Source organism: Mytilus trossulus, chromosome 11 (genome assembly GCF_036588685.1).
Source record: "Mytilus trossulus isolate FHL-02 chromosome 11, PNRI_Mtr1.1.1.hap1, whole genome shotgun sequence".
NCBI lineage: Eukaryota > Metazoa > Mollusca > Bivalvia > Mytilida > Mytilidae > Mytilus > Mytilus trossulus.
The window spans coordinates 15,406,946-15,432,689 of NC_086383.1; the positions used below are offsets into that span (position 1 = coordinate 15,406,946).

Below are 25,744 nucleotides of genomic sequence, written 5' to 3' on the forward strand. Positions count from 1 at the left end.
ACATTTTTTTAACCAAAATTTACCTATTGCATTCCAACTAGATAATGGCTTATGTAATATCGAATATAAAGATTTGATATATTTACTTTCTATCCAACTATCTAAATTTACCATTCCCATGCCCCCCTTTTTAACATCTAAACAACAAACCTTCCGGTCTACTTGATTCACTTTCCCATCCCAAATAAAATTCCATATTATCTTATTCAATTCTTTTTTGTATTTTTCGGGTATACCTCTTATTTCTAACTCATAACCACATACTGATATAATTAAATTTTTAACAATAAGGACTTTTCCAGAGTAAGTCAATTTTCGACTTTTCCAGACGTGTACACAATTTTGTACTTTTTCTAATATTGATTTCCAAATTTTGTCATTGTCAATGTTATAACCATGGTGAATACCTAATGTTTTTATGTTATCTGTTGTCCAGCTTATCTTTTTAAAAGTAGGTCGTCTGCGTTTATTTGCGCCAATATTTATTCCCTTAGTTTTTTCGTAATTAATTTTAGAACCCGATGCCTTTTCATATTTGTCTAATATTTCAAAGGATTTTTTTACAGAACTTTCATTTTTATTAAATAATTGGGTGTCGTCTGCAAACATGTTTAATTTGGTTTCTATTAGCTCCCCATTTTCTTCCCCAGGCAATATAATGCCTTGAATGTCTTTTTCTGCCCTTATTGCACAGGCCAAGGGCTCTGCCTGTAATATATATAAAAAGGGGGCTATAGGACACCCCTGTCTGGCTGATCTAGAAATTGAAAAATATTTTGAGACGTAGCCATTTGTTTTAATACAAGTCTTTGCACTTTTTAATAGCATTTGAACCCAACCACGAAAATTGTCCCCAAAATTAAATTCCTTCATAACGAAGTCTAGCCATCCCCATTCCATCCTATCAAAGGCCTTTTGTTGGTCTAAAAAGACAATTATACCCTCTTCATCTTCATCATCAATATATTTTATGATATCCTGTATCATTCTATTCGCTTCCGTTATGTGTCTACCTTTTACAAACCCTTTTTGGTCGGGATGTATAAGCTTAGGAAGGACTATTTTTAATCTTTCAGCTAGTATTTTAGCTATAATTTTATAATCGCAATTCAGTAGTGTAAGAGGGCGCCAGTTTCGTATATTTTCCCGTTCCCCGCCCTTAAATAATAATGTTAAAACTCCTTTATATTGCGAATCCGACAATGTTTTGTCATTAAATATTTCTTGCAATAACGTACAAAATTCTTCTTGTATGATATTCCAAAATATTACATAAAATTCAGATATGATCCCGTCCTCCCCTGGGGATTTATTTGATTTTATAATTTTTAGAACTTTCATTATTTCCTCCGCGGTAATATCACGGTCAAGTATTTTTTTGTCGTCATCGTTTAGTTTATTTTCGATGTGACTGGTTAAATCTTTAGCACTTTCCAAATTCCATCCCTCGGAGCTAAATAAATTTGAGTAGAATTTAACTTGTTCATTTAGTATTTCGTCTATATTATATTTAAAATGTCCATTGTCTGTTTTAATTCGACTCCATAATTTATTTTTTCCGTTTTGTTTTTCGAGGTTGAAGAAGTAGCTCGACGATTTTTCCCCTTCTTCCGCCCATTTTACACGCGCCCTTATTTTAGACGCCTCTGATTTGTTCTCATAGTAATTTTTAATTAGTAATTCTATTTCTGATATCTTATTTTCAATTTCCCCAGAAGTAGTACTATTTAATTTAAGCTTTTCTAATTTCTTTTCAAGGTTAATAATATAACTTTTTTGAGAATTTTTGTTTAATATTTTACTTACTTCCATTGTTAACTTTTTTATTTGTGATTTTGTTACATCCCACCAATCTTGAATTTTTTCGAACCTACTTTTTTCAGTTTTCCAGGTTTGCCACCAAATTTTAAATGCATTATTAAATTCTTCACTTTTTATAGTATTTATATTCATTATCCATATACCCGGACCTCTTTGTATTTCATCAAGTTTTAATTTGAATGACACAAGATCATGATCGCTAAAAGGACAATGCGCGATACCAGCATTGTAAACTTTATTTGACAGACTTTTATCACAAAAGATATAGTCTATTCTAGACTTTGAATTTCCTCTCTGAAACGTATACCGTTTATCTTTTGGATATCTGTCTCTCCAAATATCTGTTAGATCATATTGTGACAATAAAAAAAGTAATTCCTTTGTACCTATATCATCACGATTATGGGAGGGATTTCTATCAATTGTTTTGTCAAGAGTACAGTTAAAATCCCCTACCAAAATATTATAATGGTCTACACTATCGTCTGTAAAATTACCAAAAAAATTATGAAACGATTCAAAAAGCCGTTTCCTCTCGACGCCACTATTGTTGGCATATATATTTGAAATATGATAAATCGCACTTTCCGTTTTGATACTACATTTTATTATTCGACTGTTTTGCGGGTTAATATTATCAAACACGACTTCGCCCGGACAATGTTTTGTTTGCAAAATAGAGACACCACGAGAATCACTAGTTCCGCAATTCCAAACACTTTTATTGCCCCCATTTAACTTCCATTCATTTTGCCATTTCGTTACATCATTTACTGTGCAATGTGTTTCTTGTAGACAAATTAAATCATATTTTTTGTTGGCTAACCAATTGAAAACTAAATTACGTTTCTTTTTATCACGTAAGCCGTTTACATTCAAAGTTATGATTTGGATCGACATTCTTTAGTGTTTGTTTTTTTTTTAAAGTTCACGATTTGATCTACATTTTAACACCGCTATGTCTCATTGATTTATTGAAAGTCACGGTCAAGGCCACCGTTTTAAGTTTACTTTCAATTTTACGAGTCATTGACCAATTATAACAATACACATTTGGTGAACACATTTCAAAGTGTCCACCTACAATAATAACAATACAGATACATCGATACAGTTTGAAGTACAATAGATAGAAAAATAATCTAAAATAACAATTCAAAAGCTGCAAATCAGTAGAATAAAACATATGTACATATAACATTTTCGGGTTGATTTTTTTTTTATTTTGTTTACATAAAAAGTAGCAAATAGCAAATTTCGGTTTGTGTATTGTTACTCATAATCATCTGGGGAACCTGGTTTACTTTGCTTACTGTCTTTCTCTGCAGACATTGGCGTCAGCGATATGTTACTAAGTTTGCGCTTGGTGTCACAAGGACGAGGAGTGTTCTGGTTTGGTGACATCTTAGGGTGAAGAAATTCACGTAGTTTGACACGAATTGTTTGGGCCCCTTCAATTGTGATGTGAACTCCACTAGCATCTGTTTTATCGTAATACGCCTTAACCACGTTTCCATTTTTTATGAAGATATTTTCTACATCAATATAGGTCAGCATTTCATCTTTGAGACACAATTTTTCCAAGAATTTATTAATATGTGTAGCTGTTTCATTGACTGTGTGAATGTGGTTACTGTTACCTTTTCTTGGAATAATACCACACACACCAATATCTGCATTCGGAAATGCTTGTTTAACTTTGACAATAGCCTGTGTTGCGTACACATTCACCTGATCACTGTCGTGCTTGTTTCTACTCAAGTCATTACAACCTAAGCTGATGATGACCTTGCCTACATTTGAGCCATTGCTTTTCACACGATGATTTTCAAAAGCCGCACCCAAAGACTCATCTATTTTTTCTAGAGTGGCACCATTTATAGAGGCTAATATTAAATTGTCCTCAAATTTACCAACTCTCAAACTATTTGAAGCTCCCAACATTACATTTGTTCCCTTTGATTTGGTGTAGTATGTGTTAGGTGTTTGTAGATGGTTTGTTGCCACTAATGGGTTGATGGACTGACTTTCATTTTTGTCGTTTTCTTGAGCTTCTCTACCTTCGAGAATTTCGCTAGCATAATTACCATAAGACTTAATCATAGTATGGTGTTTAAAATCAGCGCAATCATTACGGACATGACCGCTTTTTTTGCAGAAGGAACATTTGGATTCGTTAAGACAGTCTCGTGCAAAATGCCCAATTTCTGAACAGTTTCAAGTTGATTACTTTATCAATAACTACCTTGACCAAAAACTTTAACCTGAAATTTGCACTATCATTTTCCATGTTCAGTGAACCGTAAAATTGGGGTCAAAACTCTAATTTGGCATTTAAATTAGAAAAAACATATCATAGGGCACATGTTACTAAGTTTCAAGTTGATTGGACTTCATCTTCATCAAAAACTACCTTGACCAAAAACTTTAACCTGAAGCGGGACAGACGGACGGACAGACGAACGGAGGCACTATCGTAGGTGGGGCATAAAAATAATGAAAGTACAATTTTTGGTATCTTTTTTGCTCTTTTTAAAACAATTCAGTAAAAATAAGGAAAATTGTAATATTGAGAAATTATGCTTTGGCAAACCAAAATGGTATTACATGGATTAAGTGGCAAAATACCATACACTTTTGCATCTTTATTGTATTTATCATGTTTTAGTGAGTTTTTGATGAAAAAAAATAAAGAAAAAAGTTGTAGTCTTGTCGTTACTTTGTTCCTTTGGTTACCATAGCAAGCATAAAATGTACACTATTCATTTCCTGTAGGCCTTTTTTGTTTAAATTTTCACCATGAAAGTACTTAGTTGGAAGATGCAAGAAAATTCTCACTGAATTGGCATATAGATCATAAGTCAATGCCACAGATACCTATATTACAATTTTTTGCTGTACTTTGACCTTTGACCTCAAAGTTAAAAGATGACTTTTGTTTACAATTTTGTGTCGGGAGCATTATCTGTTTGCCCTTTGACAAAATCTTTCGATATTTGGCACATGTGTGCAGCACCTCAAGACAATCTGTTGTGTTCCAAGGACCATCATCCCCAAATTTATCCAAACCTTCCTTTAAGGGAATTGAACCTTTTAACAAAATTTCATAGATATCCATTAATTTAAACTGAAGGTACTGTCCGGAAAACCAATGTGACTTCAGACAACAACAATGACGACATCATACCATTATACATTCCCAAAAATTGTTTGCGGTCGAATAATAAATGATTAGATCCTTATTTCTCAACCTTATATATTCTGAACTCCCAACTGGCATGACCATCATCACCATGGATCTTTTCCATTTATAATTATTTATTTTTTTTTTTTTTGGGGGGGGGGGGGATTTCAAATCAAGGACAGACACCACATGAATACATGAGTACATGCAAGTATATAATTGATAGTGACAAAATCTATAAATAAGCATGCTATTTGTTTATGCAAAATCAAATATGATTATGCAGAGTGGTTTAATTCTTTATTGAAGGCTGTACCTATTACTATAAACTTTTACATTGTATGGTCTCTTAATGAAGAGTTGTCTGATTACAATTATGCAGAGGCGGATTTAGGGGGGCAGGGGGGGTCATATAGGGAATCACTGAAGCGTGACTGGAGTGGGCCCCCTTAGGTCAGTCAGTTGGCCCCCCTTATGAAAATTTCTGGACCCGCCACTGTTATACTACATCTTCTGATTTTTATTGTGTTCCATAGCATTTTCTTCAAAACCTTTGGAATTAGAAGCACCCTTTATCTTCATCACTTGGTTTGTATAAAAGTCAGAATATGACAACAGAGAATTATTTGCATACATCACAATGATTATGGCCTAAAGAGAACTGTGATAGGTACATGTAGCCTTGAAATTGGCAATCATATCAAACCTCCTTTGTTAATAAGACGGATAACTTGGCCTGATTAAATGTGACATATACTTAGCAACAGTGTTAACATAACAATTAGTTTATTCTGTTTAGTAATTCAATCCATAAATTTTGATCAAGATTCAAATGCATGTACTGCACAAAACAAAAAATAACAAGGGCATACTACATTGATACTTATATTAAAGTTTTTTTTTTGTGTACATATTTCTAAATAGCACAACAATGTTAACACAATTATTTTAAAAAATACAATTTTTGACTTTTCATTCCCTTATAACAGATTTGTTTTAATATAAATTGATCCCATTTTCTGTTACTCTGTAATAATTTGGAACTTATTTTATCAACAAATATATATACATCTTTTTAGAAATTCATATAAACCCTTGCATAACATAAATGACATGTATAAATATTTGCCTATATAAACACATGAAACATGATAAATATCTAAATAGTTTCAGAAAATTTTGAAATATTCTTTCAGACACCCAGTAATATTTTAAAAGATAAAGATTCATAAACAACTAAGTTGATATTCTTAAAATTGTCCTCTATCAAAATTGTCATTTTCAACATTGAGGTCTCTCAATTACTAAAGTAACTTCCAAAATATTACCAAAAGTCAAACATATACATAAAAATCTTAATAGGTATTGAAATGTTCTGTTGTATGAGTCTCCCAAACTGGTTACAGTTTCATGTGTGATTTTCTTTAAGCTCAGTCACCTGAAAACAAATGAAGGAATAGTCAAGCTATACATTTATACATCAGTTTTTTGCTTGAAAATGTTTTAAATTAATTATATTAAATAAGATGAATTTTAATATTATATACATATATTCAAGTACACATATTTGAAGTTTAGTATAATTTTTTAGAAGATTTCACATTCAGGACTTCAAATACATTTGTAGTGAGAGATTAAAACCCTTCTTGCATATCTGGAAAATACACACTTGGTCTCATTAATTTTTATGTGTGTGTCATCTGTGTTTTATTTGTTATTAAATTAAGCTGACACTGGTCATATTAAAATGTTTAACAATTCATTTGTTATGCATTCTTATTCTGATTTACATTATGTACTGATGTAATGTCTAGTTTATTTACAGGATTTAAGATTTCACATACTTTATCTCATATGGTACTTTATCAAAATATAGATAAACACGTAAAAAATGTACTTTAAGAGATACTGGTACTCACTTATGAATTTTCATATTAATGCAGTAGGTTAACTTCAAAATCAAGTTGATCCATTTCTCTAATTATAGGCTCCTCTATATGTAAGTCTGTCATCTGATGTATCTTTTATCTGTTTAAAGAAATACCAGATTATAAGGTGATCAATTATTCTTTGAATTGAATTTGGAAAATTGTATTTAAAATCAAATTAGTTATTTTCTTATCTTAAGAACCAGTGGAAAATATATAATGAGCTGTTAGCATCTTACTACATTAAAACATTCAAAGTTACAAGACTTTTTTGTATGATTAATTCTATTTTTAAATGGACAGGTTAATGTATAAAATGATCTAAATGAACACTTTAAAGCAGAAAGGTAAATTGAGATTAACTTATTACTAAACAACTTTACTTGATATATTTGAGTCAAATTAACCTTATATATGTTATGCGTTTCAGGATCACACATGTACATGTACAAATGTATCTAAATTCTAATGACAAGATCTCAAAATGTGCTAATTTTAAAATATTTTTTTCAGTTTTGAACTAAATGTTAAAAGTTTGAAATCCTTGCAATTGTATCATGTATATATCACATGTCTAATTTATTTTCTAAGGACACGAAGGACAATAAACAACAATTTTATGATACAAAGGTATTGCTGTCCCAAAAGTTCCCATCTAAATAGTGGATTAAGAATCTAATTATCTTAAGATTTGATATACAAGTTTTATTTTTATAAATAAATATATATGTAATCATGATAACCACTTTTCAATATATGTGTGTCTTTCATATGTCATAAAATATAGGTAAACTGTATATGTAGCAATCAAAATTACAGAAAATTTAAATTTGACGTTCCTGATTTTTAACAAATTAAGCTTACTGTTTACATGTATATCTGACATAAACATACATGTACATATGACTATCCTGATAACTGTAGGATTGTCTTTACTTTTATAAATTGTGACTTGGATGGAGAGTTGTATCATGATCTATCATTGACACTCATGCCACATCTTTTTTATACATTTATCTATTCTACATGTACATGTACATGCAAATGTATTCAGTTGTACATGTAGTCGCATTTAGCCTACATGTACATTTATTTTTGCACATGAACATACCTTACTGACATGTACATATTAATGATAATAAGTAATAAATAAGGTGACAGACATGTATGGTCTGTTTTGTATATGGAGGATAGTTGTACATGTGATTTTCTCATTGGCAATCATCATGATAATAACCAAATCTTCTTTTTTTATGTAACTTTTGAGTCTGATACATGTAGTTTTTTTGTTTTTTTTTTATTTTAAATTATTATCCTATTCAAATAATGTTTAAACATGATGAATAGAATTGAATAAAATTGCTTTCAGCACAGATCATACATTTGCAGAGAATAATTTCACATTGTAACTAAAAATATGAGGGAAAGGGGGGATGTATTAAAATTATTGAACGGGCCACATGATTTATCCGAGAAGTAATTTAAAACTTTCATAATTTAAACTATTACCTGTTCCAACTGGTATAACTGTTGCAAAGAATTCTTTTAAACACTATCACTATCATCTGCTTTAAAGTGATCCGCCTTTCCAGTTTTCAAGATGCACAAAATTATGGCATTTAGATCTTTATAGTTTGCTTTTGGTGTCCATGATATACCATGTACTGAGTCTGTTTTAAGGTGGGATACAACTGTATAATTTCCAGCATTTGTCCAGCTGAATCATCAAAAACTATTCACGAATGGCTTTAAATTCCTCATATTCCACATTTCCAGCAAATAATACAATAATTTCAGTCTTATAAATAATCTTCATTCCCGTACAGATATTGTAACTACCTCTGTCTGGAAGTGATCACCCGTACATGTATGCAACAATCTCCTGGTGAGGGAAATAAGTTTCCCGAACACCACAAAGTTATGTACTTTTCTTAAATCTTATCAAAATGTTCAATTATGTATACAAATATACAACAGAAGTTCATTTCTCTGTCAAAACATTACCAGCTGGTTACAACCTTTATCGGTTTTTAAATTGAAGAGCATCACTTTTGGTATGTCTAAACACCAAAAAGACGAAAATAAACTGCTGTTTCCTGACAGTTTACTGCATTAGAACATTTACATATCAACAGATACCAAAGATGTTATTATCATTTCCTGCTGTATTCATGGTCATCTTTTAGAATATATATCAATTGTTATATTGTAGGCTGTTTTTGTTGAGAAATTAATACCCCTATTTCCCTATATAAGCAGTCAAATTTACTGAAAAATTAAATTCATTTTTTTTATGCATAATAACCCAATATGACTTTTTAAAATGTCATTTCCCAACAAAACAAGGTGGATACATTACAAAAACACATTTATCTCAAAAAGGCTGTTGAACAAAATTTCCAAGTTCTGCCTGGTTTTCTCTGGCATTGCCTCTTAAATAACTGATTAATTTTAAATTTTCGTATTGTAACCTTCGTTCATTTTGGGAAGGGTGCTGAGATGCTTAAACCAATATTGTTGTATTAACATGTTGTGTTTAAACTTAAAGATTATTTTCTTATTTGAAACAATTTGTGTGTCGAACACTATATTTTAAAATGTTCTTTCTATTGGGAATGATGTATGTTGTGTTCTTATGATGACCTAAGACATGTAAACGTTTACACTCTTTATTTTCAATTTGCCTCTTACGTTCTTACGTTAAATAAGGTTTACTCACACGTATACAGACTTGATCATGAACAAAATGTTTGCATGATAAACTATTAATCAATTATTCCAGTTCCTGACGCTGTTAATATAAATTTATTAAACCTAAACTGTTTAAAGCTTTACAAATATTTAAACAGAGTAATGGAATATCATTCATGTCATTACCTTCTTATAATTTAAAAAAATTATACAAATATTTCAGATTTTTTTTACATTACAAATTTTATTTATTAATCTAGAACATGCAGTTGTTACTTTATGATACGGTACAAAAAGTACACACACAATCGATTCGTTTTCTCCACATGCTTTATGTTTATATCATTGATACAGCTCCTGATGATCTCCCTTTGGTGCAAAAAAGTCATATTTTGCCATTAAAGAAACATTTTTTTTAACTCGTCGGTGACTTATATTCTTTATTTTTTTTTAACTAAGCTGTACTTAAACTAAACAATTGCAAAATTTATGCGATTTCTACAGTTTAATTTTTTTTTTCTCAAGTATAACCTTAATTTTTCCTGAGTTCATCAGAAAAAACTACCTTTACAAAAACAGTAGCTTGTTTTAAGTCGTTGTGCTGGTCTGTTTTTAGACATTTATCAATATTCTTTCAACAGTTTTACCAATTTCAATTATTTGAAAAAAATGTAATTGATTTGCCATGTGATTTGGACTACATATAACTATATAATATGTTGTATGTTTTATCAACTGTCTAATTTAGATTAATATCAATTAGCTATTATAAGATATATTGAATATTAATTATTTGATAATCAATATTTTTAGTTTATTTATTAATGTTTATGTTAAATTAATAACAATAAGCTAATATAAGATATATTGAATATTATAATAGTTGATGAATAATATTTTAGGTTTATGTATTACCATCAGTGTGTATTTATTGAAATTGAAATCAAGCATCTAGAAAGGAAATTTAAGACAAAATAGTGTTTTAAGCAAAAAAGAGACGACTTCTTAGTTTTGTTTTGTATGTGCTTAAGAACGACACAAAATATATGGAACAAATATAATTTCAAAGTATTTGCCTATATTGTAGTTGATGTACCAATCGTCTTTTAAAGGAATTATTAGTGGTTCCCAAACTGTAATAATGTGTGTGTTCATTAGATGCAAATCGAAATTGTATATAATACATGTATTATTTTTTATAATTAATTTTTGGCAAATTTGTACCCTATTAAATATTTATAGAATTTTGATATATATATTTTCACTTGATCACCAAATACTCTCTAGTATCATGTCATCATGCAATGTTCAAAATTGAAAATATCTATGGTAACGAAATCAAGCATCTACATATAAGACATATGCTTTGAATAGATGTTTGAGATCTCAAAAACACTGTTAATCCCGCCGCAATTGTTGCGCCTGTCCCAAATCAGGAACATCTGACCTTTGTTAGTCTTATGATTTTAAATTTTAGTTCCTTGTGTAAAATTCGGAGTTAAGTATTACGTCCATTAACACTGAACTAGTCTACATATTTGTTAAGGAGCCAACTGAAAGACGACTTCGGCTGCGGGAGTTTCTCGCTGCATTAAACACCGATTGATGGTCTTCGGCGGTCGTCTGTTCTATGGTCGGGTTGTTGTATCTTGCCACATTCGCCATTTTTATTCTCAATGTTATTTATGGAAACACCGCACTCAATCTTAATTAAATATAAGAACCTATGAAACGCAAAACAGATTTAAAACAAAGATGAATTCCAAGTGATGAGGGCTGAATGTTTCGTGTATGGGCTTTGAGAAAGTTACATGTATTACAAACTGTCATAACTTTATATCAGTTCCATTCAATCATTTTTCAAGGCGTACCTTCTTTTGTCATTCCATTATTAGACAATACAACTCTTATTTTCTTAGAACAGATTTTTCAGGGTCAATAACAAAACAAATTTAAAAAAAATAGTCAACACCATTGCAATGAAATCAAGCTGACGACAAGACAATAAACAGTATCAACATATAATACAGAACACTATAGGTTGCAATTCTGTAAATATTGACCATGCAATTTCAAATAGGAACTCCTTTTACGAATAAAACTGTTCCACTTTTACTATGCAGTTTTGTATACGCGTTTGACAAAACACCACTATACACAGATGTCTAGAAATTCGGAATCGGTTCAGAACAATTAAAGGGGTGATTAAAAAAATTAAAAAGTAAAATCACAAAAATACTGAACTCAGAGGAAAATCAATTTGAAAAGTCCATAATCACATGGCCAAATCAAATAACAAAACGCATCAAAAACGAATGGACAAGAACTGTCATATTCCTGACTTGGTACAGGCATTTTCAAATGTAGAAAATGGGGGATTAAACCTGGTTCTATAACGATATCCTTCTCACTTTGATAACAGTCTCATCAAATTCCGTTATATATACATGATGCGTTAAATAAACAGTCACAACTAATAAAGAAGTCAAAATATGGGAACATCAGTTATCATCGTATAACAATTTTAAAAGGAACAGTTTAACAGAACACAAAAACATCTACAATCTACGAACACATTGATTGGTCTGAGTGTCAGACAATACATCAATTAGGAATACTTTTTCAATGTTTAAAAGCAACATTCCGATAGGGCCCTAACATTGAGTATATTCTTCCGAGCTGATACGTAAAACTTACTACAAGAGCTTTATTTTCCGAACATTATTTCCTTGATATTGGGTAGCTGATTAAAGAACGCTATATGTTTACTCTTTGACGATGGACATGTGTCAATTATTGTAAAATATTTCATGAAAAAAAAACCGTATCGAATTCCATCATTATGTCCAAGGAGAAGCCCTTATCGATGAAACATTCAAATTCCAACCAGATTAAACGAATAAAAAACCAGTTATATGTATGCGATGGAATAGACATTTTCCTAGTATGCAGATAATTGTGGATTGACAGTTTATAATTTAAAATTGGGTAGGTAACCATACACACCAGGTAAACGTATCAAGAATATTGAGATCCATCAGACAAAACTGTGTTAACATACATAACAACTGATAACAAAATTCTTTCAAGTATATAAATTAATGAAATAAAGACGCCAACAAAAAAGAGTTGTGTGTTGATAATGAATTTCACATAGACACCAACAAGTTTTTATAAGGTGATAGCATATTAAAAAGGGGAATCATAGTCATTTTTGTTACCATACCATTTCGTACCCCATGGAGTACCGTGACGAAAACGATTTCGTACCCTGACCATTTCGTACCTTGACAATTTCGTACCCCATTTAGTACCGTGACGAAAACCATTTCGTACCCTGACCATTTCGTACCTTGACAATTTCGTACCTCATGGAATATTAGCATGCGTGCACCATTAATCAAGTTCTATTCTCCTCAATAGTACATACCGCATATAAGGAAATAACCCATTTTCTTTTCCTCGAATGTGACCTACTCAATTAAATTTATAAATTTGTGTGTACTTGAACCAATAACGCGACTGGTGCAACATCAGAACACGACCTGCTGACCGAAGAGTATAAGATGTACCTTTCGGTTTGTTTTGCTCAGTTATTTGTTTTTAAACTGATATTAATCTGTGGATTCATACGACACGGTAACTTTACTGTCTATTTCGGATCACATAAGTGTATTAATATGTTTTTGTACGACCGAAAACATTTTTATCTTGCAGATTCACATTATCATGACCTATTAACATGGATCATTATTATGCTTAGAAATGTAATAAAGGTATTAAAATATTGATCGCAAAGACTTTCATTATTAAATTCAATCAATAAAGCAGTTGTGTACATTGTTATTGTTATTAATATAAATATTATAAAAAGTTCTTTCAGCCTCATTTTTGATAGAAATTTATTTTTAATGAATGGCAATAATTTATTTTGAATTAATTGAACCATTTATCGCGGATAATTTAATGTGAAGAGTCAACAAGTTAATACTACGATTCAATAAATTCAAAATAAATAATAGCTATTCATTAAATAATCAGTATATGGTCATTTAAGTTTATAATCTGTTTAATTTTGATACCTCTTCTTAATGAAAAATGTACAGCTTCGAATTATTTCTTGAAGCGTCGTACAAGTCATATACAAAACAAAGGTAACAACTGCCGTATAGTTTGTCTGCACTCGTTGTCAGGTCAAAGTCCTCGGTTATCGCCTCGGAACTCACCTGACTATTACTGTATACAAACTTTCCGGCAACGGTTGTTACCAGCCTGTTTCTTTGTTAAATGTACCTTTGCATTGAATCTAATATATAATCAATAAAGATGACTTCATGCAGGAAAAGCAATCATTTAACCATGAAAACACTTGTTTGTCAATTTTCACAACTGTTTACTGCAATACTTTGTTGTCCCATAATCATGAAAAGTTACACCCGCTTTACAGTTCTATGGCATACTAACTTCAAAATAGTATTTTAATTAATTAATTCTTTCAAGCATAACTATGTGATAACATTTTGTGATGTGATTCGATGTTTGCTAAACCTATGATCATTTCAACGCACTTCATGGCAATACAACCATACCAATCAGAATGATTTTTTTTTCATTGTTTTGAGAAATTATTTTACTTTGTGGTCACGTATTATTTTTGAAACATTTAATGTTTTAAAAGACCAAATTGTCTGTATAAAGTCAATAATAATGTAGACCTTTGAAGACCAAACTTTCTATTGCTTTAAATACGCAAATGAAAGATAAAAAAAACTATACTAATATAGAACGACATGTTTATGAAATTAAAGCAAAATGTTTGGTTGACCAATTTTTTGTTCGTTATTGAAAAATAATGAATTTAAAATAACTGATATTTTCTACCTACCCAGTTTAACCCTTTTACTTGTTATGATGTGGACCTGTCATTAATTTGGTATTACCTTAAGCTTGCTCCCCTGAATACATAGGCTATAACAACACAAAACAATATATTTATATTGCCGATAACCAAGACAGCTAGAAAGTAAGTATTATCTTAACCTTTTCCCCCTCAATACATAGGCTATATTAAAACAAAACAATATATTCATATTGCTGATAACTCAGACAGCTAGAAATTTTCACGTGACTAAATTCGAAAATTCATAAGCATCGTTAATACAAATGTTTCCCACTATTCGTTGAAACGCGGCAAAATGTTATTACTGAATCTTACGCAATTTAATTGGATTCAGTTATTATTAGTTTACCTTCAAAATGTTTATGCTTTTCATACATGACTATTGATTAAATCAGAACGTGCATGAATGTATACAGTAACTTGATTAAATGACCTTCAAGCTGGACACTGGACGAGTCTATATTTAATAGTTATCCCACAAGGACGCGGTTTGTCAGTGTAAGATCACCCCGATGGCCGGAGTTCAGAGGGTGATCTAACACTGACACACCAAGTCCGAGTGGGATAACTTTTTAACATCCCAGCTGTTTCAGATTACACGAAAAATCATTTACAATTCATAAAATCAAGTTTAGAACGCCACACAACCATTACAGTATATTTTATATGTAACTATATAATGTATATCCTGTATGACCCACACACACGATGAGTAGATATCAAACAATGTCAAATCGCCCGACTTGTCAATCGACCCACACTCTATCGCCACTTTATAAACAAATCACCCTACTCTTGTTTACCGATTCACCCAACTTTTGAAAAAGTGTAAAATCAAATTGACCAATCAGTCTGAAAACTCATTTATTAACGAAAAAGGTTTTAACCCCACTGAATAAAGGTCTGACGACTCGCCGCACTTATAAAAAGGATCTTGTCAAATTACTATTTGTTCGTATCCAGTCATCCTGATGTAGTGGTATGTGTCGTGGGTGATATGCTAAAGGTCTTGAGTTCGAATCCCAGCATATACACTGATTTTTTTCTACGTGAATTTTGATAGATAGTCTTTTCCGTATAATTAATTATAAGTTTTATAGTGGATTTGACATTCCCGCCAAAATGTTACAGAACAAATGAAAGCATGCATAACAAAGAAACTCAAACTGGGGTGGTCTGGTAGGGGTGATCCGACTCAGTTCGACCCTGTTAGAACAAAGGAGCTGGGATGTAATATGTTTTATCAATGAAAGTAAAGGTATGAAAGGTAAGAATAGCCACTTCTTCTATTTTCACAAAATTTTCCGTATACACAGTAAATAAATAATTTTTTTAAAGCCTTTTTCGGAGAAAAATGAGAAAGTTTACATATTTTTATTCCATTAAACAAGTAATTTTTCGAAGAGAAATTCCAATATTTATTTTACGCACAGATACGCCAGGTAACATTATTGTTTATCTTAACAAAAAAAATCATTTCAAGTTTAGTCTCATTGAAATATATTACTTACAATTAATCCCAAACTAAAGGAGTCATTAAATAAAGTTAAAATAATTATGTCCAATCTGCCTATTTTCGGACATAAAAGTCAATACGATCGTTTTAATGTCATTTTCGTCTAACTCACAAAATCTTGTGAGGCACTATAGCTACTGTTTTATAGCAAAGAACAACTAATTTTGAATTACACAAATAGATATAATGTTTCTTATTTCAAAATAATTCCCAGATCATACATATGGATACGACATAATCATATATTCAGATGATATTGGATTTTAGACTTCTTTTCTCTTGTTTTTAAACAAAGTACTTTGCAAGCACATGATGCATTAGTATTTTGTTTACCTATGTGTTCAAATATTAATAAACGTAAATTGATTTGCTATCATGATGTATGTGACTATTACAAAACTCTTTTGACGAGCTATTTTCAACAAAAGCTTAGTATGATGCAATAGTAATAAATGTTTTACAAAGGCTTTCGACTAGGCAATAATGATATTTCAGTCTTTTAACATGATTAAATACGTTCACCGAGTTGTGTTTAATTGTCCACTGCTTACGTCATTTGGTTCGGTGCATTAGTAAGCATATTCCTTGTCTATGGAATTACTAAGCTGTTTTATGTAATACTGTAAATGAGGAAATTATTGCTTGCATTTATTCATTACTGTGATTTTGTCATTTTAACCCAAAATACGATTTTAATTTTCGCGTTATTTAAAAAAATCCTTTTTAACTCATTTCAAAATTCAAAATGCTAGTTAATATTATTGTGAATAAAGCAACTTTGAATTTTTCGCAATAATAAACCATCGCAATAATTTCTGAATTTACAGTACTCTGATACTGTGTTAATTATGTTGTTAGATTATTACTTGACATGTTTTTTCCAAAAGCGTTCAAATAGCATTATTGTAAAAAGAAAAATCGTGAAGGGTTTCATAGAACCCTGCTTCTCTCATGCTTCTAGTGTAATATTTACTGTAAAACGTGACGGTCTGTTTATCATTTAAGAAATTGTCCAATTGAATTTCTTTTCCTGATCTGGAAGATTAGCCTATTTCCAATATGTTCAATACTTATAACAATCCATGAAGGCTTACAAGTAATCATGTAAATTAACTTTATTTTTGTTAATGTGTGCTGCTAAATAACTTATATTATCAAAATAAAATGTATTGGTAAGATTGCCAATGAGATAACTCCCCACTTAGGGACCTGATGACATAGAAGCAAACAACTAATTGTCACCGTACGGCCTTCAATAATGAGCAAAAATCAATGTATGAATGTAGCAAACATTAAAAGGCCCTAAAAATACAAATGTTAAACAATTCAAGCAAGAAAACTAACAATAATCGAAAAAAACGTATATAATATATAGAGAATAATACATGGCAAAATCCGTATCATATGTCGTATCATCCCGAGACATCAATATCAGCCCGAGGGCCTTTAGGCCCGAGGGATGATATTGGTCGAGGGTGATACGGCATGTGATACGGATTTTGCCATGTATTATACGCTTTATCATATATTTCAACAGAAGAGTTTTATATTATATGAACTGTTTTCTGATCCATAGCAATGGGTTACCTTCTGTTCTGCTTTTGTCTTGTTTCAAAGCTTTAAAATAACTGCTCAATTATTTATACGAAGCACCTAGGTTACCTTACAATCTGTTGTTTTGAAAATATTTTGTTTATTTTTGTATATATTTGAGTGTTTTGTATTTTTTATAGTTGCATTTAGTGTGCCAAAATTTTTTTTGTAAAAACTTGATGTTCGTGACGTCACATACAATATAAAAAACTTGATGTTCGTGATGTCATTAAAAAAATGACCTATTGTTAGAACAAAAATTCTTAAGCAAAAAAAACCAAAATAAACTGACTTCAGTTTAAAAAAAAAAAAAAAAAAAAAAAAGGTATGCGATACGGATTTTACCATGCGATACGGGGTATGCGATACGGGTTTAGTCATGCGATACGGGGTATGCGATACAGGGTAGGTGATACAGACTGGAAAAAAGAACCTTTATTAGATATACAAAATAGCTGTATTTTGTACTAAATATATGATAAACAATAATAAACCGCAACAACCGAATAACAGTGTCTTAATTAAGCCGCAAGTCCATCTATAATACTAAAACAAACAAAAAAAAATATATCAAAATTTTGTATCAGACGTCGACATTACGCTCTAGTATGAAAAAATCTTGAACCTTGGATTTCGTCTAATATATTTGTTGTTGTTTTTTTTATCTGTTAAATACGGAAAATGTATTAATATATAGGACTTAGAGACAACACATAAATTGTATAAAATAAGAATTTTCCGACTTTTTTTTTAACGTGTATGATCATTTACATGATTTAAACATATACAAATATAAATCTTTTATTTTGATAAATTGCGTTCTTTTATATACCTCACACTATCTTAATCATTCGGAATTTACTTTTCAACGATAACGATGGATCTGTTCCAATGGTCACTTTCTTTCTTCCACGACCTACCGAATTAGACTTTTAACTGATTTAAACAACACGACGAAACCAAACGTAAATATGATTGTTTGTGTTGGAACCAAAAACGCAAAGAAATAAAGTAGTTTGTTGTGTATGTATGAGTTTAAACAATACAAACAAATGATGGACAGCAAACTCATTCATTTGTGTCATTTGACGTCATAGAGTATTGATATTTGTTGTATACATATTTCGTTTTGTGTGAATTGTTTATTCTTTTGGATATTGTTGCACTAAAACACAAAAGGTTTAATTGTGATTTTAACTGCATATGGCAACGCGAATTGCAAGTAATTGTTTTATATCACAGACTCTCACTTGAAATATATATTCATATTCAGGTACGGTTTAAATAGTTGACGATTTGAGAGGACTCCACTAGAATCGTGATTGTAGAAAATGCATGTTAGTATTTACCAAGGACTGCTGTTACTTAGTCAAATCCTGCAAATCTCTGCTGAGCAATGTACATCAGCAGGAACTTTCCGGATAAATCCAGATAAGCGAAATGTAAAGTTGCGTGGATTTGCTTATCGTACATTTGAAAACATATCACCAAGGGCATGCTTCCAAAAATGTATCCGGCGAACACGATGCCATTCTTACAACTATAACAGAGCTTCTCTTAGATGTGAACTTAATAATTTGAAACCAATGTATGTTTCGGAAAGCTATCTTCAAAATGAAAGTGGTTATGTCTACGTTGAAGTTCATCATTACAGAGGGGTGAGTCTAAAATTCGAATAAGGGCATGCATAAATGAATGCTAGACACACCAAAAAATCCTATATTCCCGAGTAATGTTGTTTTTTTTGGTTATTAAATTTAAAATTCAACGGGTATATATAAAGTAATTTGGTAACATTTAAATAAATATGTTTTCGTATAATAAAATCGGGCTCCTGCCATAAATACTATGAATAAAAGGAAATATCAGTTTTACGTCAACCAGAGAACAAACCAAATAGGAAAAAAATATATAGATACATGTATGTTGATGTCACTGTAGAGTATTCAACAATGTATCATGATTTTTATCGTTCCGAATGTAAAAACATTTAGAAAATCAACATTATCTCACCGAAGATATGCCATCAACACAAAATACTTCAAATGACGGTAATATTTAATGTAATCTTATCAAAGAAATTCTACTTTAAGAACATTTTGGTGTCAAATATGATATTTCGATTCCTATACGAGTCTTATAGATAATATTTATTATAACTAAGGATTTTTTTTTATTTTATATATTTACAAGAAACGAAAGTGTTTTTGTTTCGACTTCTTGGTACCTGTTTTCATTTCTGATTTCTCAAAATTATTTGTTTATACGGAATAAACAAGTAGTTAAACAGAAATGATGCGGTTGGAAATTGGCAATAAGTTCTCTTAACTCATGCTTGGAATAAAAATTGAAAAATAGATAAAATAAAATACCATTTGGTGCCTCATCTAAAAAAAGAATGGCAGAGGTCTTCCTGATCCAGCCTATTATCACTCGTCTTAAGGTTTAAAACTAATAACTCATAGCCCCATTATACCACAGTCCCACTAGGCCACGATCGCACTGACGTTAAGCACGATATTGCGTCTCAAATGGTAACGTCAAATGTTTACGTTTTACGGCGATTAATGATTATTTGAGATTATTTTTTTATTTCGCTTGCAATTTTTGTTTTGCACATCTATATGGATACTTTTTAATGTTTGGTTGTAGTGAATAGGCATGAAATATTTCCCACTGAAAGTAACGTAAGCAACAAACAACAAAATATATCGTACATTTTATTTGGAAATTGCATAAGCCTATATGAAATTATAAGATATTTGCGGTATGATGAGTGCCAATGAGACAACTGTCTTCCAGAGACCAATTGACATAAAACGTAATAAAATGCAATGTTTCCCCATTTAGATTCGAAAAATAGGAAGATATATTTTTTGCTTTAATATAAAAAAAATTGTCGGGAATTACAAATTAAACGGGTCTGGCTTATAAAATTCTCTTTGCTTTCTTTAATAACGGAACAATTAGATTAAGAAATAAAAAGATTGTCAGAAAAAAAAGGTTAATTATAATTCATCTCATATGTTTACAAGCTTTGTATGATACGAATAGGTATATAGCCACGCTTCATGCCCAATTTTATTTTCACTTTTAAGTTCTATGCATATGAATTTTATTGCAAAGAAATAAAAAAAAAATCGCAGTTTCCGCTTCCCAAATATGAAAATTTGAAAAAGATGATTTTTTATCCTCTCGTGATACAAAACTTTTTCACAATTTAAGAACCTCATCTAAACAAACAACCCCAGTCACCGGATTTTTTTTTATACTTTGTGGTCTTGTTGATAGTAACTGACTATCGAGAAAATTCTATCTGAGGATATATATACAGATGATCCACCATAAATAACGTACACCGAATCGACAACGTTGAAAACGTATGAAAATCGTCCAGTGGACAAACTTGCAAGACATTTCATTTCTTTTAAAACGAAGTCGTTTTGACTACGCAAATTATCAAAAAGTATGTGGTTGTTTTGTAAAGTTAAAGTACAATTACGGAAAAGCACTATTTAGCATGCAACAAATCTAAATTTTCAATAAATAACGTCGCAAATGACAATTTGTAAAAAGCGGCAAAATCCTACATATGTGGTGTGAGCAGGGATGGGGTCGATTACTTTGAAATGTAATCGATTACATTACAATTACTTTGCTTATTTTATGTAATCGATTACATTATGATTACACCCAATTTCAAATGTAATTGATTACATTAGATTACTTTTCTCCATTGTAATCATGATTACTTGTGATTACTTATGATTACATTGTATATTTTACATAACATCAACAAACTAAATCTATAGAATTTTTTTAATATCATAAATATATACAAGTTAAGTAAAGTGATACTAAGAATCCCTTCATCTGACGATTAGACCATAAATCGATAGTCAGACACACACTTTCTGCTGAGCGTAATTTTTCCTTTATATTTGATTGAATATTGCTTGCTTTCTGATGTAATAGTTTGGTAGAAAGATGTTTCCTGCTAGGAAGTTGATATTTTGGATTCAATGATTCGACAAAGGTCTTGAATTCAGGACTCTCTACAACTGAGAGTGGTGTTAAATTTCCAGCTACAAATGAAACCAAAGCATCTGTAATCTGCATTTGAGAAGCATCATTGGCAGAGTATTTTGAAACTGATGTAGATTTTGTAAAGTTGCTTATATTTGTTTGCGATATTTGTGTACCATCCTCAGATTTACTTTGAATGAAAATGTCTCTGTGCTTTCTCTGTAAAAGAAAACAAAAACATGGTTATTTATTTATTATTTATAAAAAGAATTAAACAGACAGTGACTAATTAATGATCAAGTACATTGTAGTCTTATTGTGTTTGACCTGAGGACATAATTGACATGTATACATGTTTTTACAGGTGTTAATCCCCATTTAAAATTTTATGACAATCAATAGGTGTAATAAAAATGTGTTGTGTTAATTGCATTATTAAATAATGTTATGAATTGCTAATATTAATTACATGCACAATTATATAACATATTTTAATATTGAACATTTAAAAAAAAACATTTTGTGTAAACTAAAAATTGGAAGTATTTTCAAAGTTTATATAAATGTTTGAAGCAATGAAAACATAAAATATTGTAATATTTATAAAGTACAAATTGTAGACCTGATACCCTTGCTCTAAATTTTGGTCTCTCAAGAAATGATAATAATCATGATAATATTTCAACATTTCAATAATTATTTAAACTAACTTACCTTTAAATGTGTCACAAAGTTTGATGTTATTTTGGCATTGCCAGAGATGTATGTTGGACAATATTTGCACTTTGCCTTCACAGTCCCAGAATTTGGTTCATGATCGGGAAACACAAAGTGTTTCAAAGCAGACATTTTATATAAATTTCAACATAACATCCAATTCAAAAATTAAAGATAAAAGCTTAGTTATAGACTTATAATATAAATAAAATCTTTCAACAAAGAAAATTTAAATATCCAATAAAAAGAGTGAAAATAACTAGTGAGTAGATTTCAATGCAAGAGTTAATACTAAGAAAATTCTAGTTTAAACCAGTGTGATCACTGAAGTATAGAAAATAAACATGTTTCACTTTTTTCTAATTAAATAGTTTAAATCTTAAATCAATCTCAAATCTTAACCATAGTTATACAAAACTTTTTCAAACAGTAATAAAGATCAATGACAATTGGACAATGTAAAACATTGTAAACCTAAGTTTAATGTGCCAGCATGATTTATTTAAAAAAAAAAATATGTCTCTAAAATTTGTAATCATCAAGTAATCATATAAATGTAATCTAAAAGTAATCTAAAAGTAATCATGATTACACCTGTTTTTTGCAATGTAATCGATTACATTCCGATTACTTGTAATCAGAAAATGAATGATTACTGATTACATGTGATTACATGACAAAATGTAATCGATTACAGCTGATTACGATTACTGATTACGATTACCCCATGCCTGGGTGTGAGTGCTGCGAAAATTCGATTTTGATATGGTCTGTGTATGTACTTTTGTTAGCATAATTTACACAAACGAAATATCATATGATCTTATATTTTTAAACCTACAAATTTTGATAACTTAACATTTTCCAAAATCTGACCATAATGAACACTATTTGTTTTTTCCAATAAATAGCGTTGGTCGTAACAGGAACGCATATTCAGTAATATTGTTATATTTTATATATAAAGCATATCATTCTATCGAATTTTCGTGGATATAACACTATATTGAAGAACACAAATACCCCTTCTAAAGTTATTATGCGTATAGTTTGTTACGTCTGACATGAATATTTTTGATGTTTTGTCAATATGTTGTCCTTATTTTAGACTCTAGTAAAATATGATAAAATGACTTGTAGTTTTTTCGGAATAGTATATACCTGTCTAGTCTATGGATATACGTTTTATATAACTTCACTGTTATCATTTTATAGAAAAGCTATTTATAAGTGTGGACTGGTTGATTACACGGTATTGCCGTGCGTAACGTCACTAGGATCTGTGAAAAAAATGCAAATTTAGATGATCGTGGTACGATTGTGTAGATCGCAGTAAGGTCGTATCACGGTCGTTGTGAGGTCTTCAAGATTTTGATGAGCGTGGCAAACTTTGAACATGTTCAAAACAATCGTGGTGCGGTCGTGGCGAAATCAGGTCGTAGTAGAAGCGTAGTGAGTGCGCACTAAGATCGTAGTAAGATCGCAAAGGTCGCTGTACCATCGTAGCGAGAGCGTGATTCTATTCGGAGAGACTGCGCTACGATCTCACAGCGACTTTATTACGACCTCACTACGACCATCACGTTCTCACCGCGACCCAACTACGCTTCAACTACGACTACGACCAAAGAACGATTCTAGCACGCCCTTGCCGTCCTCATCACACTCTTCTTACGACCTGACTACGTTCATACTACGACCATCATTCTCATTGTCATTTCACATTAAATATATAAAAAAATGCCTAGATTTTGTTTGTCTGTATGTTATTATCCATTTCCTTTAACGGCTCAACCATGCTTCTCGTTTTGATATAAATTAGACCTTTGTTTTTCCCATTAAAATGATTTTACACTAGTATTTTTTGGGGGCTCTTTATAGCTTGCTGTTCGGTGTGAGCCAAGCTCCGTGTTGAAGGCCATAAATTGGCTTATAATGGTTTACTTTTATAAATTGTTACTTAAATGTTTCATTGGCACTCATACCACATCTTCCTATATCGGTGTCATCTCTGCTATCGTTCACTAAAATATCGTATTTTGAGCTTTATGGACCAACAGGTTGTAATTTAGGTTGGATTGGTCGGTCCGACATCTCTGCTTGATCAGGATTCGTTACTTTGCACCCTCTTCCTCTACATCGAACCCTACCACCACGCCCACGTGTTCTAGTAGATTTTTGTGGCATGACTGTATTGATTCCGAGAAATCTACGTATTCATCAGACATACAAGGAATGGAACTGTATTGATACGGAACACAATGATGACGTTATTGCTGAAGACAAAGTAAGAACGTAGTAGAATCGTGGTAAGAACGTGCTATAATCGCAGTAGAAGCGTGGTAAGATCATGTTGCAATCGGATAACTCGTGGTATGGTCGAAGTGAGAACGTGAAGCGCGTAGAAAGATCTTGATAAGCGTAGTGAGGTCGCAGAATAAGCGCGATAAGAACGTTGTATAATCGTAGCGGGATCGTTGTAGAATCGTAATGAGGACGTAGTAGTATCGTGAAAGCAACGAAAATTTACATGTTCGTGCCGCTCATACCGCGACCTCACCACGATCTGAATTTATTTTTAGATCGCGGTGAGCGTGGTGCGATCGTGGTCTAGTGGTTTGGGGCTTTACTTTCTATGATAAATTTTGCAATTTCAAGCATGAATGTCTTAAGTTCTAATAATGTGTGAGTCATTTCATGACAAATCTATACCTTATCCTGATATGTGGTGGCATCAGCATAACCGTCCAATAGTATACCGGAAAGATATCATTGTAACGGAAATTATTATCTAAAAGTGGAACCAGAAATATTTTAAGATAACAGTGATCTGATCTATTTTTAACTAGTAAAAAAATAAATAACTAACCGTTACGGCTTTCATTATTATATTAATAAAAGTTTATATTTTACGTCTACATTATTATGTCGCAACTTCTTCTTCTATATGTTTATCCTTTCAATTATGGAACACCTCCTCAACGGAACCGTCCTTTTCTTAACCTAGTTATATTATTAACACTGTGCTTGTTGTATTCTTATTTTTTTTGACATAATGTCTGACTGATACTGGTGTATTAGAGAGTACTAGTTCCGAATGTTTGATAGTACAAAAACCTGTACTTCAGATCTGAACAACAGGGCAAATGTGCCCTCCTATTGTAATGTTATTTACCTCTTTATTATGTAAAAGAAACTTTCAACAAAGGTTCTTTAGTAATCCCATGTCCTCAAGCTTCATTTAATACCAAGCCTACCCAAATTGTTTACCTATTGACAAAGATACAGCGTTGGATAGGAACTACTTTTTTTAAATGTGCTACTTTCCGACCGGGCCTGCATTAGTGGTTCTAAACCTTAAAGACGTT

The 25,744-nt window shown here is 31.2% G+C and overlaps 2 protein-coding genes and 1 long non-coding RNA gene across 5 annotated transcripts in view; 1 reads left to right on the forward strand and 2 right to left on the reverse strand.

The window, feature by feature from the left end:
* Window positions 1–5,874: 5,874 nt before the first annotated feature.
* Window positions 5,875–9,204, reverse strand: LOC134690775 (uncharacterized). Of its 3 annotated transcripts, none has more exons than XR_010102023.1 (3): window positions 8,674–9,204; window positions 6,925–7,033; window positions 5,875–6,443 (listed from the first exon to the last, which is right to left on the reverse strand). It is a non-coding gene; the product is annotated as an uncharacterized LOC134690775 (long non-coding RNA). The 3 variants fall into 3 exon arrangements; XR_010102021.1 differs by lacking the exon at window positions 8,674–9,204 and adding an exon at window positions 8,443–8,616; XR_010102022.1 differs by lacking the exon at window positions 8,674–9,204 and adding an exon at window positions 7,834–7,927.
* Window positions 9,205–18,929: 9,725 nt separating this feature from the next.
* LOC134690777 (uncharacterized) overlaps window positions 18,930–25,744 on the forward strand; it is a 30,889-nt gene continuing 24,074 nt past the window's right edge. The window contains exon 1 of the mRNA XM_063550823.1: window positions 18,930–19,291. Coding sequence (XP_063406893.1) covers window positions 18,965–19,291 — 327 coding nt within the window. The 5' untranslated portion in view covers window positions 18,930–18,964. The remainder of the gene's footprint in view (window positions 19,292–25,744) is intronic.
* On the reverse strand, window positions 21,244–23,104 carry LOC134690776 (E3 SUMO-protein ligase ZBED1-like). Its single transcript, XM_063550822.1, has 2 exons — window positions 22,374–23,104; window positions 21,244–21,878 (listed from the first exon to the last, which is right to left on the reverse strand). Exons 1-2 carry the CDS (start codon window positions 22,506–22,508, stop codon window positions 21,459–21,461), a joined length of 555 nt encoding a protein of 184 aa, XP_063406892.1. The 5' UTR covers window positions 22,509–23,104; the 3' UTR covers window positions 21,244–21,458.